We start from the raw sequence: 13806 nt of genomic DNA on the forward strand, positions 1-13806 counted from the left end.
TTCTTTGCCAGCAGAGGGCACAAAAACTTTGAATCGTTTCCTTTCATATCTAGTGAAATAATGAGAAATATGAATGCCAAATGTGCAGTTGTATTAAACGCCTGATTTCTACTGTCTTAAAATGTGAAAAACAGAAGTAGTTCATTTTAGATGGTTCTTATGTCTTCTGAACATCCTAGTTATTCACAGTGATGAGTTCATAAGCACTTTACACAGCTTTTAGAGACCAAAGCAGATGCAAATAGTACACAGAAGACTTATTTTGACTCAAGAGCTGCTTATACAATATATATCTGGACTGGAGCAAGACACATTTTGCTCACACATAAGGGGAAAAAATCAGGTACAGGCCTTTAGTAAAATATGTAAATGACCATGGTAAACACTACTGAGCTTCTGCACTGATGTCACCACGATGCAGAACAGTGACAGAACCACAGCGTACAGTATAATGCCATCTCTCTGCATCTGTTTATGATGACTACATACAATCACATCCAATTTCAGACTCCATCATTCTGCATCGGCGTTGACTGGAATCTTGCCTGAAGCCCGCCATTGTCTGGGAGCTGATTACGGATGCACAGTTGTCCACAGTGTCCCGGGGGGGGGGCACAAGGGGGGCTCTGTACTCCGTCTGGACAGTGTGGGCACCGCAGAAGTGACCCATGTGACCGCGTGCGACGGGCAGATGCAGGCAGCTGTAGGGAGAGGGGAGGGAGGGGGCGAGGAGGGCGGTGAAAGAACAGCACTGAAGCAGGGCAGGTGAGGATATTGTTTTTTGAAGCTGTATTGGCTCTAGTTGTGATGCAAATGAATAAACTACAAAGGAAAGCATTCACTAAAAACACATTATATAAAACGGACTTTTTTGAGCTTTTACCAAAAACAAAGAGAATGTGTCAGCAGTCACGTCCAGTCCTTCTCTCTAAAAGCTTCAAATCAGGCTAGAAATTTAGAGGTAATAATGGACTCAGACATGAACTTTAACAGCCACATCAAATCAAATCATCTGAAGCTTTTTACCATCTAAAAACAGAGTAACAAGCAAAAGTACACAGTCTAAAGTACAGAGACGTGTCCATATATTTGTCTCCAATAGGTTAGTCCAACATGTTAGTTAGGTTAGTGCTGGTGCCCAGAGTCACTCAGGACTAAACATGGAGAATCAGTGTTTCAGTTTTGTGCAGCTAAAACCTGGAACTTCCTGAAGATGTGAGACAGACCTCTATTTTGACAATATTTAAATCCAGACTCAAAATGATTCTTGTTTGATGAATCCCTGTTTAATAAGTCTTCTCCCTTGAAGCCCCATAAAAACACACAATATTAAATTTCCCAGTTTTGTGACATCACAGGTAAAGGTCTGGAGGTCTCCTGTGCTGTCTCAAGTTCATAAATCAAAATCTGAGTATGTCTCCTGTCAAATCGTTGCAGCTGCATGCTTCTGTTAGCAGGTCTGAACAAGTTGCTAACCCCACCTGTGGCTTGTTTATTGAATAGTAATCCCATTTCCGAGTACTGAGAGGACATCAGTACAAATAAAGTGTCTGTTGTCTGAAGATATACATTATTTTAAGTTCTAAAAAATGAAATTCAAAAGCAAAGGTACAAACAGCACGGTAAAAGACCAACCCAAATCATTATAATATTTGTTCTTTAACTGGTCAAATGATTCGAGGTGTCATTTATAAAGTGTGTGTCTGTACAGAAATGTTACCTGTGTGATTTTCTACGTTTGTGATCTATATTTAAAAAAAACGTAACATAAAAATCCAAAAACTCTGAGCTTTGAAGGCAGAAGGCATATTCTTAGAAGAGAAGTGAGCAAGTTTGAGGAAGTTTGCAGTGCGCTGTGCTTTGTTTCTTTGAAAAGTTTCTGTGAGAATTACACTGCGACTAGGTCATTTACTGGATTACTAGGTTTTGTTTCCTGATTTAAAGATCCGCCTTTACCGGTTTGAAGTTGGTAAAAACAGTCTTAAAAACGCATTGGCACTTCACAAAACTTATAACCTGACAGATGCTTTTGCCTAATTTAGGACATTTGCGCCCCCAACTGGCAACAGTGAGAATGAGTCATGTCAGACGAGAAAACTAGAAGCGTTTTAGCACTGGACAGATGTGAACATAGTAAACACAATAACCACACGTCAAAAACTGCAGGAGATTTGTGATAGAAATCATTGTGTAACATTCCAGGCAAAGTAATAGCATCTCCATGGAGACAAGCAACGAGCAGACCCCCAACTGGAAAAGCATAGTTCACCGTTAAATACCAGTGCACTGATTTGGACTGAATGACCCGTATAGATCCTTTGTCCTTTGTGCTACATTTAATCGTATTTTCGATCGGCCGTGGCAGCAGCAGTCTCTTGTATCTGGAGTTAGCCCCGAATCCACTCATGACCCAGATCAATCAGTGTGTGCGGACAGGGAATGTAAACGCGCCTCTCACAAAAGCCAATGCATTTTAATAGTAAACCACGGTGCCATCCACAAGGGGTATTACGGTAATACTCTGCCAATCAACACCAGCGGTTACACTTGTTCTTATTTAACACAATCTAAATGCATTTAAAGAGAGCGTTCAAGTACCCTACAGAGTGCAGACGAGTTCTATTATCAGGCGCAGTCAGGGCCTTGTTAGAATGCTGTTCCACTGCTTCAACTTCTCACTACAATACAGCACTTTATAAAGATGATTCACTGACAGATTTAGTTATGCATTTTAGGTCCGATATTTTACGAAAAATTGACTCTTGTGGGCTTTTAGTTACACTATAATGTTGTAACCTCCTCAAAAACAGACCTGGAGTTGTGTTTTGTTTCATTCACACATGTTTGAGTAACACTTTATTATTAGTCTGTACATCTCCAAGCTCAAAATGCTCTGTTCCACCTTGTGATGTCATGAAGTGGTAGTTTTCAAGATAACAGCTCCTTTTATCTTTTGTTCAGTAGAGATTGGCAATTCCAGGGCTGAAATCATCCACACGATTCTAGTGAAGGTGTATGGAGTTTAAAAATATAGTGGAGCACTTCCTGTATCACCACATGACATCACAAGGTGGAACAGAGGGTTTTCAGTGTGAGAAAAGAACTCAGCCTAAATATGCAGGATGTGTGAATGAAACAAAACACTACTCCAGGTCTGTTTGGGATGAGGAAACAACACTATAACAGAAAATAGCCTAATATGGTCCCTTTAATGCCGTACTGTGAAACATTTCAGGCAAAGCAATAGCATCTCCATAGATAGATAGACATATATATAGAGAAGAGATAGAGAAGTGATGTGTCCTCCACAGGAAAAGTTACATATTGCACCATAAAACCTGCAAAAATGAAACAAAAAACACATTAAAAAAAAAAATTAAAAAATTACGATATTTTAAAACTCTGATGATAAACTGAAGTGATCTGTGTGTTGCTGTTGAAACTCTGTAAACTCCACACACCAGGGCGATGAGGATGAGGAAACAACAATATAACATAGATCAGAAAATAACGTCAAATGGGCTTTTTAATAAATGCAGATGTATTTGTCTGCTGTGTTTTGAACTATTGCCATTTGCCTTGACAATAGTTCTTCTCTGCATTTGATATAAGCTTTAAAGGTACAGTATGTAACTTTCTGTAAGTCCGCCATCTGAATGGAATTATAGGAGTACAGTAATACAGTTGATGATTGATGTCACCTGCATGATGCCATAGAATATAAAAAGTTAAAACCATACTTCAGAGCATTCTCCATGAAGTTTTACGCCATATTCCGTGAAATATTAAGGCGAAAGGAACAAAATTTCCATGGAAAAAAGCAGGAAGAGGTGCTCCTACAGGCCAAGTACAAGTCAGGTTTGTGGAAATGTAAGCCTGTTCAGAATAAGCTATGTTTTTTATTTTAGTTTTCAGTGCAATAAATATAACCAAATAGAAAAAATTAAAACAATTAAAAAACATGCATTATTATTATTATTATTATTATTATTATTATTATTATTATTATTATTATTATTATTATTATTATTATTATTATTATTATTATTATTATTAGCTGCACTAGCATTTATGATTTATGATTGGCTGCAGGTTCTGGGGTTTAGGTGGCGATGACTCAGATTAAAACTGCATTTCACCACTGAAACTGGCTACCCAAAGGTGAGACTCATGTGATGCTCATTCTGCTTTCTGACTGAATAATCGTCTTGAGAACCAAAACGCCAAACGATATGGTGAAGTCAAAATTCCCCTAAGAAACCGACACAGATGACCACTGTTCTTACTGTAAGGTGAGAGTCTAAACCGTTCTGTTTCTGGTGTGGTTAATCCTACAGTAAAGGCCTCCTCCTGTGTGATAAGTGCAGTATTTTCCAGCGGTGCAGAGGCAGAGCTGGAGCCTAAAGGACACGCTCACATTTGTGGTTAAACACTTGCTCTGCCATGTGGGTGTCTGACAATACAGTGAACCTGTTCCACTGGTTGTGTATGAATCATGAGCACATTCCAGGTTGTGATAGGACACAGTGTATTTCTATGCAGCCAACATTTTCAATAATAAGTAGATTTGTATTCCCCTGTGATTAGTAGATCCTTATATAGTGGCATTTTAAATATGTTTCCTCCTCCTCATTCTTGAAATTGAAAAACACAGAGGAGATATTTCAGGATTACAACTAGATCATGCCCAAATGAGAGGGATCCATGTAGAAAATCTTCACTGAATAAATGAAAGAAATTGTACTTCTTCTTCTTCTTCTTTGACTCCATGAAGCTGATCGAGGCTTGCAGTTATTTTAAGACCAAAATGACGAGGCTCACAGCAGCAGCAGTTACAGAGAGAGGGGCCACAGTTTTTCGATGTAAAGTGAATTTGAGCCAGAATCGATGGACCCGGAAGTGCGCCCGTGCTGACTTAATGTTTGGAACGCGGCGGTTAGCAGGTTAGCTATGTCCATTTATATATACAGTCTGTGGTTACTCCTCAAGTGACAAAAGCTTTATGTTGACATTATGAAATGATTTGCACCACTTCTTCAAATATGATTTAATTTGTCTTATTTTTGTGTCTATGCTTAAAAAAATACCGGATTTTGTGCTTTATTTCATGTTTTGTCCTTCCATTTGCATTAACTGTAAGTTGTAAATCAGACAGTTGCTCAGTAGTAGTTTTACAAATATTTTTCACTCTTTTTCACCACTACTTTGTACTTTTACTTGAACAATATTATTTTGAAGAAACGTTACTCTTACTTGAGTACAGTTTTTGTCTACTTTACTCACCTCTATAATCTCAGTAATTTAGACAAAGTACATTTATCTGTATAGCACAATTCGTACACAAAGTAATTCAAAGTGCTTTACAGAATAAGAAAGACATTAAAATCACAATACGACAGATCAAAACATAAATAATCATCATAAAATTAACATTAAAGGAGAAAAGTGCAGAATAAAACCCTTTCAGTCATATGCACAGATAAACAGAATTGTTTTGAGTCTGGATTTACACATCGTCAAAGTAGAGGTCTGTCTCACATCTTCAGGAAGTTCCAGGTTTTAGCTGCATAAAACTGAAACACTGATTCTCCATGTTTAGTCCTGACTCTGCTGGTCCATGGAGAGACTTGTTCACACTGAGCTGCTTTAAAGTCTATTCTCTGAGCCACAGGAGCCAGAGACCTGAGCCACAGGACACATCTGTGAAGTACTTCCTGGTTCTAGCCAGGACAGTGTTCTGGATGTACTACAGCTGTGTTAAGGCTCATTTGGAAAGGCCAGTGAGCAGGACGTTACAGTCGTCTAACCTACTGGAGACAAATGCATGGATAAGTCTCTCTAAGTCTGGTTTTGACAGTAAACCTTTGATTTTTGTAGTGGTTTTTAGATGGTAAAAAAACTGCAGTCCATTATTACCCCTAGATTTCTAGCTTGAGTTGAAGGTTTTAGAGAGAGACTGGAGGTGACTGCTGACACTTTCTCTATGTTTCTGTGGACCAAAGATGATGACTTTAGTCTTGTCTGAGTTTTGCTGGAGAAAGTTGTTCATCAGCCACACACTGATTTAAACTATCATTTGGGTATTAGAAAATGTTTTTTACATATTATTTGACCACTGAGCACAAGCTGAAATGAGAAAGCACTGTGTGTAGAATAAACTGAAATAGCCCGAGAGTTCAAAGAAGAGTCATGAGACTACACGTTTCAAATTCTCAGAAAGGAAGTAACACAACCAAAATGGAGGAGGTGGAGTCGCCAAAATCTGTCTCAAGTCAGAGTAACATTACATCAAAATAATTTTACTCAAGTACAAGTACAAAGTAGTGGAAATTAAAAGTAAAAGAAAGAATTTGGGAAAAGTACTATTCAAATAAGAGTAACATCTGATTTATAATTTGAAGTGAATGTAATTGGACAGATAAAAGGTTGAGGTTGAGGTAACTTTAATGTCTCTGTAGGGAAATGTGTCCTCTGCATTTGACCCATCCCTCAGGGCCGCTGGAGCACATCATCAGGAGCAGTGAGTGCCACAACACCTCGCCCAGGGACCCATCTCTGTCATGTTGTTGCGAGGCTCGGTCAGGACTTTAGCTGGAGGATTTGACCCATTGTGCATGTTTTGGGTTGATGGGGGAAACCAGAGCACCCAGAGGAAACCCTCAGAGACACAGGGAGAACATGCAAACTCTGCACAGAAAGGCATGGAAACTAATGTTCTCGCTGTGAAGTGTGAATAAGCACCTAATAAAACATGAAAATAACATCATATCTGAGGGAATGATGCAGGAAACACATGCATATTGTCAACATAAATCTCAAGTAGAAAAGAACTCTGAAAAGTATCATTTCTTTAAAAAGTTACTCAAGTACGTGTAACTGAGTACTACCCACCTCTGATAATAAGCGGCTATTCTTTTACAAGGTGAGTAGGTGAATATAAACAAAATGAGTCAAAATAAACAACAAGCACCTGAAGGTCGAGCTAAATTGCCTGTCACCTAAATTTACAACAGGGTGACCTCTAGTGTCTCGACTAAGTAATTTACTCAGATAATAAACGGCGAAACACATCTTGTTTAGTTTAAAACGATACAGCAACCGCAGGAGCAGAGACCGGAGTCAATCCAGAGGCAGCGGGAACACGGCCCACCAATAAGGATGCAGGACGCAGCGGATGGTAATGAGCAGAGACATACAAGTCCAGTCTGGGTATGATTCTGTTGTAGGGAGTATTATACCTCTCATAATACAGGTCAAGATGTCAAACACTGAGCTGGCAGTTAGCAGAGGTGGGAAGCAGGGATGTACTGAAATCAATACTGGTATCAAATATCAGCACCGATCCAGGAAAATTTGTTGGATTGAGTATCGATTCACCGATATCTTGGTTTTATTTGGACGTAAAGAGACTATTTAGTGACTGATATAGGCCCAGAACGTTGCATAATGTTTGAACTTTTATTCAGACAAAGCTGTTGAGTAGTTACTTGCAGTATAAGTAACAATTACATACCACAATGGGTCCATGTTGTAAGTAATAGTAGTTTATTTCATGTTTTGTCCTTCCACTTACATTCACTTCAAATGATACATCAGAGGTTATGTCTCGACATAACTCTGGATAAATATAACTTGATAACTCTGGATAAATCTAATGCTAAGTTAAACTAAGCCAGTTGCTAATGTTCTGTGCGCTCCTCACCAGTTTGAAAATGATTGTTTACCCAGAATGCATTATTTTTGGCAGTTCTTTTGTTCTTTTATATATAATTTTAAACCAGATGGCCTCCCTTTCTGTCACGACAAGCCTCATAATGCAGCTAAAACAGGCCAATGAGCTCATTTGTTATTGAGCAAAGTTTGAACTGTGACCCTCTGGTTGGTGGGCGAGCACTTAATCCACTGCACCACTGTAAACAGACATGGTCCAAATTTGAGATATATGTAGAAATACTTTTTGCAGTTCCATTCACTAATTTGTCACTCACATCCCATTTCTCATCAGTGGTGGAAGGTAACAAAGTACAAGTACTAGTAGAAAAGTACTGTACTTAATACTTAATACTTTTTCCTTTTACTCCACTGCAATTTTTAACTGGACTGAAAAGATAAAAGTACTTTTCATGTGATTTGAGGGGTTATTTTTACCATGTTCGTGGAAACATCCTGGCTAAAGTTTTTGAGTTCAACCTTCGGCTTTGAGCAAAACAAAAATAAATACACAAAATTCATAAGAAAAAAAAAAAAAATAGTTTTGTACTACAAATGCTGACCTAAACACATCTAATTTTTTAATCAATATCATTACATTTAAGACTTTAACAACTGAACAACACTTCTGCAAAATATTTTTACTTTTCACTCTTAAAGTACATTTTTAAACGGGAAGATTTTTTCACGTGATACTTTTACTTGAGTAACCTCTGTATCTGTACTTTTACTTCAGTAACAATAGAGTATTTGATCCAGCCCTGCCCGTCGTGTTCTGTTTTTGGCCGATGGACCTGTGCAGACTTTGTGCTGGGGGCTACAAACATTCATCTGTGTGAAGTTGGTCCAGAGTGCACCAGAGCCATGAAGCTGATAGAAACGTGTGTGATTATTGTCCAGTGCAGGCTTCGGTAGAATCTAAAGCAGGTGCAGCGGCTCTGAGTGCGGACACGAGCTACACAACTGTGATTATGAGGTACGACTCATTACATTACACAGTATCTAACAGAGTTTTTCATTTAGGATGGACTCAGAGTAGCTGTAGTAGTGGTGGAATGTAACGTAAAATCTGTAACGTAGCATACTTAAGTAGATTTTCCACCACCCTTGCCCCCAGTGTCTGTGTACACTGTGGTATGAATGTGTGCGTGAATGGTTGAGTGGTTCCTCGATGTAAAGTGCTTTCAAGGTGGAAAAGCTCTATATAAAAATGTGCCCGATTGACCAAACTAACACTGACACTTTAGATAAAGACCTATAATTTGAAAAGCCTTAAAGGTGGAAAACAGAAGTAGTTCAATTTAAACTGTTTGTAGTGGTCCAGAGTTATTCCTCACTTACTTCGTGCATTCAGAGCATCCTAATTATTCACCATGATGAGTTTATAAGCACTTTTCACAGCTTTCAGTGACCAGTAATACGCTTTATAACTAGATGACAGTACACAGGTGACTTATTTTGACGTCAAGAGCTGCTTATACAATATAGAGACACATGTTGCCCAAAAACATGGGTCTTTTCAGGGTCTTTAATAAAACATGAGGAAAGACTTGAAATGAGCACTGTGTTTATTAAGAATGACTCAGGCTTGATGCTGCATAATGAACCCCCGTCTCTAACTTAACCGATGAATCAAGGCGTTACTAAGTCTAATTCTGAATAAACTCTTTGTTCAGTATGAATTAAGTCTTTGTTCATGCTTTAGTAATGCTAATTAAGGTGTAGTTATTATTATAAATTGGTACCAAAACGAACTGAAAGCAAAGATGCGACAGTGGCTCAGCTGGTAGATTGTTTGTGCTCTGATCCGAAGGTCCTTGGGCAAGACACTTAATCCTCCCTCGCCCCCAGCGTCTGTGTGCAGAGGTGTACGAATGTGTGTGTGAATGTGTGAGCAGTTTGAGTGCCTTAAAAGTACAAAAGCGCTATACAACAATGTGCCGATTTACCACGCGTTACAGACCACAAAACGATCGTCTGGATGTTTGAACGTCTGTATGAATGCTCGAAGCAAACTTTAAAATGAAACAAACTTGTGCTATAAATTGTGCGTGCTGTATTACTGTGGATTTATGATGAAGATTAACGGCTCCAGAAGTTGTTGGGTGTATTTTCTGAGCGCTCTCCGCAGCCCAATTACTCTGGCTCAAAGTCTGTGAGAGAAATGGAAGGGAATGAAGAAGAGACGCACAAAATGGACGCCAGTGATGCAATAATGATCCGTGCTTTAGCTCGGAGGCAGACAAAATGCATGGATTACTGTGGTGTTAGTTCAGATATTGGGGATTCAGAACATTACAAATAATTCAACAGACAGAACTGGAAGATATAAAACGGGTCATTAGCGACAAGTACCTCTGTGTGCAGCCCGCAGTCTGTGAGGTAAGATCCCATTAGGCTTTAGACAATTAGCAGATTTTGAGGAATTTTTCCCATTCAAAATTATCAAGTCCACCCTATTCACTATGCCAGATGCCCTTCCTGTCCCAACCAGCTACATGATGCAACTTTATAGGCCAATACGCTCAATTTGTGTTGGGCAAGGTTGAACTGCGACTCTCTGGTTGGTGGGAAAACGCTTAACCCACTGCACCACCGTAAACATTTTTGCATTTTAGTTTTGTTTTTTAAAGACATCCTCACCACACCAGCTTCTCTCATAAATGTCTAAGTATTTCCAATTATGTGGGATTTTAAAACTGTAGCCCGGGGCGAGGGTAATACTGTCCACTTTGTCCTGAATTTCAATAGGATTTCGGGGCCTGGAGGGAACTTTGATTTTGACCAGCTCTGATTATTCTTTTGAAATGACAACAAGAGTTTATATTAGTATCGGGTCAATTAAAGGTTTTAGACGTGGAAATGCTCATCATCAAATTTGATATAGGCCGAATAAATGGGCTTTTTTATATAGCGCTATTCTGTCTTTCAACGCACTCAAAGCTCTTTACATCAAAAAAACACTCACACATTCACACACACATTGATACACCAGTGCACACAGACACACACAATGGCAGTACTCATTTGTGGGAGCTGGAATTTCACCACCAACCTGCATGTCAGTGGATCTAATCACTCTACCCATGAATAAATGTGGCTGATGTCTTTTCATGTGTCTATAGGACTTCATATGTATTGTACTTATACGAATATTTATGGTAATGTACAAAAAAAAAAGCTGAAAAATAGGTAATTTAATAAGTTAAAAGTGCACAATGTAACTTTTCCGGTGAAGGGTCCATCGCCAGCTTGTGTAATGAAGATATTCTTGCTAGAGTTTGGTCTAAACACACATATATGGAAAATTATCACATTTTTATATCGCGCTTTTCCATTTTCAAGTCACTCAAAGCTCTTTACATGAAGGAAACACTCACACATTCACACACATTCATACACTGGGGTGAAGGGGGTTAGGTGTCTTGCCCAAGGACACACCAGCATGTCTATATTGCCAAAAAGTACTGGGTTTGGTGGAGTATCTGGTGGAACATTCCAGCCAAAACAACTTTTCCACTGAGAATAGATGATTTTGGACACTCCACCTAAAAACATAGTCCCCTTTAAGGTCATGCAAACTGCCCCGTACATCAGAATGTTATAAATTCCATAATGGAGGCATCTGTTTTCAACGTCTGATCTCAACGCTAAGGTCAGTTGAATGTCCATGACCAGATTGTCCATGATTGATGATTGTCAGTCAGTTTGCTTCTCCGTTACAAATGATAGAAAAAGTATGAATTGTGTTTGTAAATGTATTTCATAAAAGTGTGGATAAAATGAAAAACTTTTGTGGGTCATCATTTCTGGCAGTATTTAAATGAGGCTCTGATATCATTCACTCATAGCTGCCTTTTCCAATTGTAACACATTTGACACAATAATCCACTTATAGAAAGAAGCTTTATTAGAACAAACCTGGAGAACAGCCTTATCAAGAGGTTTTTTTTTTTTTTTTTTTTTGCAACATCTGAGCATTAAAAAAGACATACAAAAAGATTCATATTTATGGCAACCACCTCACTGAAGACACATCATAAAAATCATTAAGAATTACCCATACCCTCCCCCATAACTAACAGCCCCCGTACGCATACATAACAAGGACATTCACACGTACACTATTCCAAAAACATAGTTAAATAGGTTTATTAATAAATATTCCGTAATAATTAGGCGTCCTTTTTACGTAGCGTTGTGCCCTTAGAAATAACTGATGTGAAAGCAGTTTGTAGTGTGGTCTAAAGTGCATCTGTCAAGACTTGTCAAAATAAACAATATTTTTCAAGAGGGGGTATTAAACTTCGATGGAGCATTAAACGCCAACACGTTTAGATCTCCATGTTACCTTTTATTGTTTTGAAAATGCTAATTTGACGAAAACAACGTAGCGAAATTAGAGGGGCTCTGATCAGGATTTCTGAAGCCGCTTCCCCTCATATGCGACATTTTGACGATCTTTCTCCCATTCAAGATGTACAATATTTTGGATTATCTCTATGGTAACGGTCTTAAATTGTGTCATTCTAAAACCCATATATAGGCATTTGATGATATGAAGTTATAACATCAATGGGATTTACTGAGTATTTAAGCCAATAATGTGACTCTAGCTGCCAATCAATTACCTTTGTGACTAATGAAACTACTGTACATTGCATCAGGTTTGTGAAGTTGTAGTATATCATTTTGTATTCTGTTTTTGTATATTTATGTGTAGGAGGGTGGGTTATGTAGGAATGTGGGCTGGAGAGATCGTCGGCTTACTCAAACCTCTTCAGGCGAGTTTTTGATAAGGGAACAACGTAGAACATGGTAGAAAACTCGAAAAACAAAATTTTGCATAATACCCCCTCTTTAAGTTGAAAATATGAACGTGCAACCAGGAAATACTTACACACATGCTGTTTTAGCAATATGACAAATAATAATAAGCGTATGTAAATGTTATGTTCACATTGAAAGGTTAAATTCAGTTTTAAGCCGTTGTTTACATGTGGCGTTTACAGTTAAAGGACCTGTACCAGATTTTTTCAATGTATTTGAACAAAATGTGTCTTGCCCGAGTGCAGATATAGTATATAAGCAAAGTCAAAGTAAGTCAGCATCTGCAAAACTCCTCTCTGGCTTCTTAAAGTTGTGAAAAGAGCTTGTAAACCGAACACTGAATAATTAGGATGCTCTGAATTCATATAGTAAGTGAGGAATAACGTTGGACCACTGCAAACCGTTTAAAATGAACTTGTTTTTCATGTTTTTAAGACAGTAAAAATCAGGTACAGCGCCTTTAGTTGCTTGGCTGATATATATATATGTGTATATAAAAGCACACAGTGGTGATAGTTGTGTAAAGTCTTTATGGTGTAGAATGGGGTGGTGCAGTTCAGATCTTGGGCAGCTTGGGGGCGCTGATGAGCGGGTTGGTCTCCTGTAGTATACGTCGCCCCGCGCTCTTGTAGTCGTAGGAGCAGGAGTGGGTCTCTGCATAGCGGTGAGTGGCACAGAAATTCTGACCGCACCTGGCAACACAACAGGGAAAGGTGAGTGGTCTGCTGGAAACCAATTGATTAAAATATAGCCCCATTCACACATTGGATACAAAAGTTTGTCCACTGATCTGAAGGTTGGTGGTCTGAATCCCACTCTCAACATAAACATCATTGGTTGAGCGGTCAGATCCACTGAGCTACAAGTTGGCAGTGGCACGTCTACCTCCCACAGATGAATGCTGTTGTTATGTTCTTGGACAAACCACTTAACTTAACCCACCTTGCCCTTGTCTGCGTAAATCTGTGTGTGAACTGATGTAAATCGCTTAGATTGCCTTAAAAGTGAAAAAGCCCTGTATAACAATGCAATACCATTACTATTTACAGTGTACTTGTACGATTTTTGTATTAAAAAGATGTGCAATTTGAGCTCTGGAATGAAATCACGTTATCTTTACATTTGTCCCATTGAGCTGCTATTTCTAAAATAATCTGTAATTTGCTTTTTGCCTTGTAATTTCCCCAGTCACCAACAGGCTCTCTCCCCTGTCCCCGGTCTAATCGCTGGATACACAGTACTTTCTAAATTATACTTGTGCATTTT

General features: G+C 38.7%; 1 protein-coding gene across 1 annotated transcript in view; it reads right to left on the bottom strand.

Annotated features, from left to right (window-relative positions):
• Positions 1-11615: 11615 nt before the first annotated feature.
• Positions 11616-13806, bottom strand: part of zfand4 (zinc finger, AN1-type domain 4) — a 30128-nt gene continuing 27937 nt past the window's right edge. Inside the window, exon 10 of the mRNA XM_033980081.2 lies at positions 11616-13232. Within this exon, the coding sequence (XP_033835972.1) occupies positions 13097-13232 (136 nt within the window). The 3' untranslated portion in view covers positions 11616-13096. The remainder of the gene's footprint in view (positions 13233-13806) is intronic.

This window comes from Periophthalmus magnuspinnatus, chromosome 15 (assembly GCF_009829125.3).
Source record: "Periophthalmus magnuspinnatus isolate fPerMag1 chromosome 15, fPerMag1.2.pri, whole genome shotgun sequence".
Lineage (NCBI taxonomy): Eukaryota > Metazoa > Chordata > Actinopteri > Gobiiformes > Gobiidae > Periophthalmus > Periophthalmus magnuspinnatus.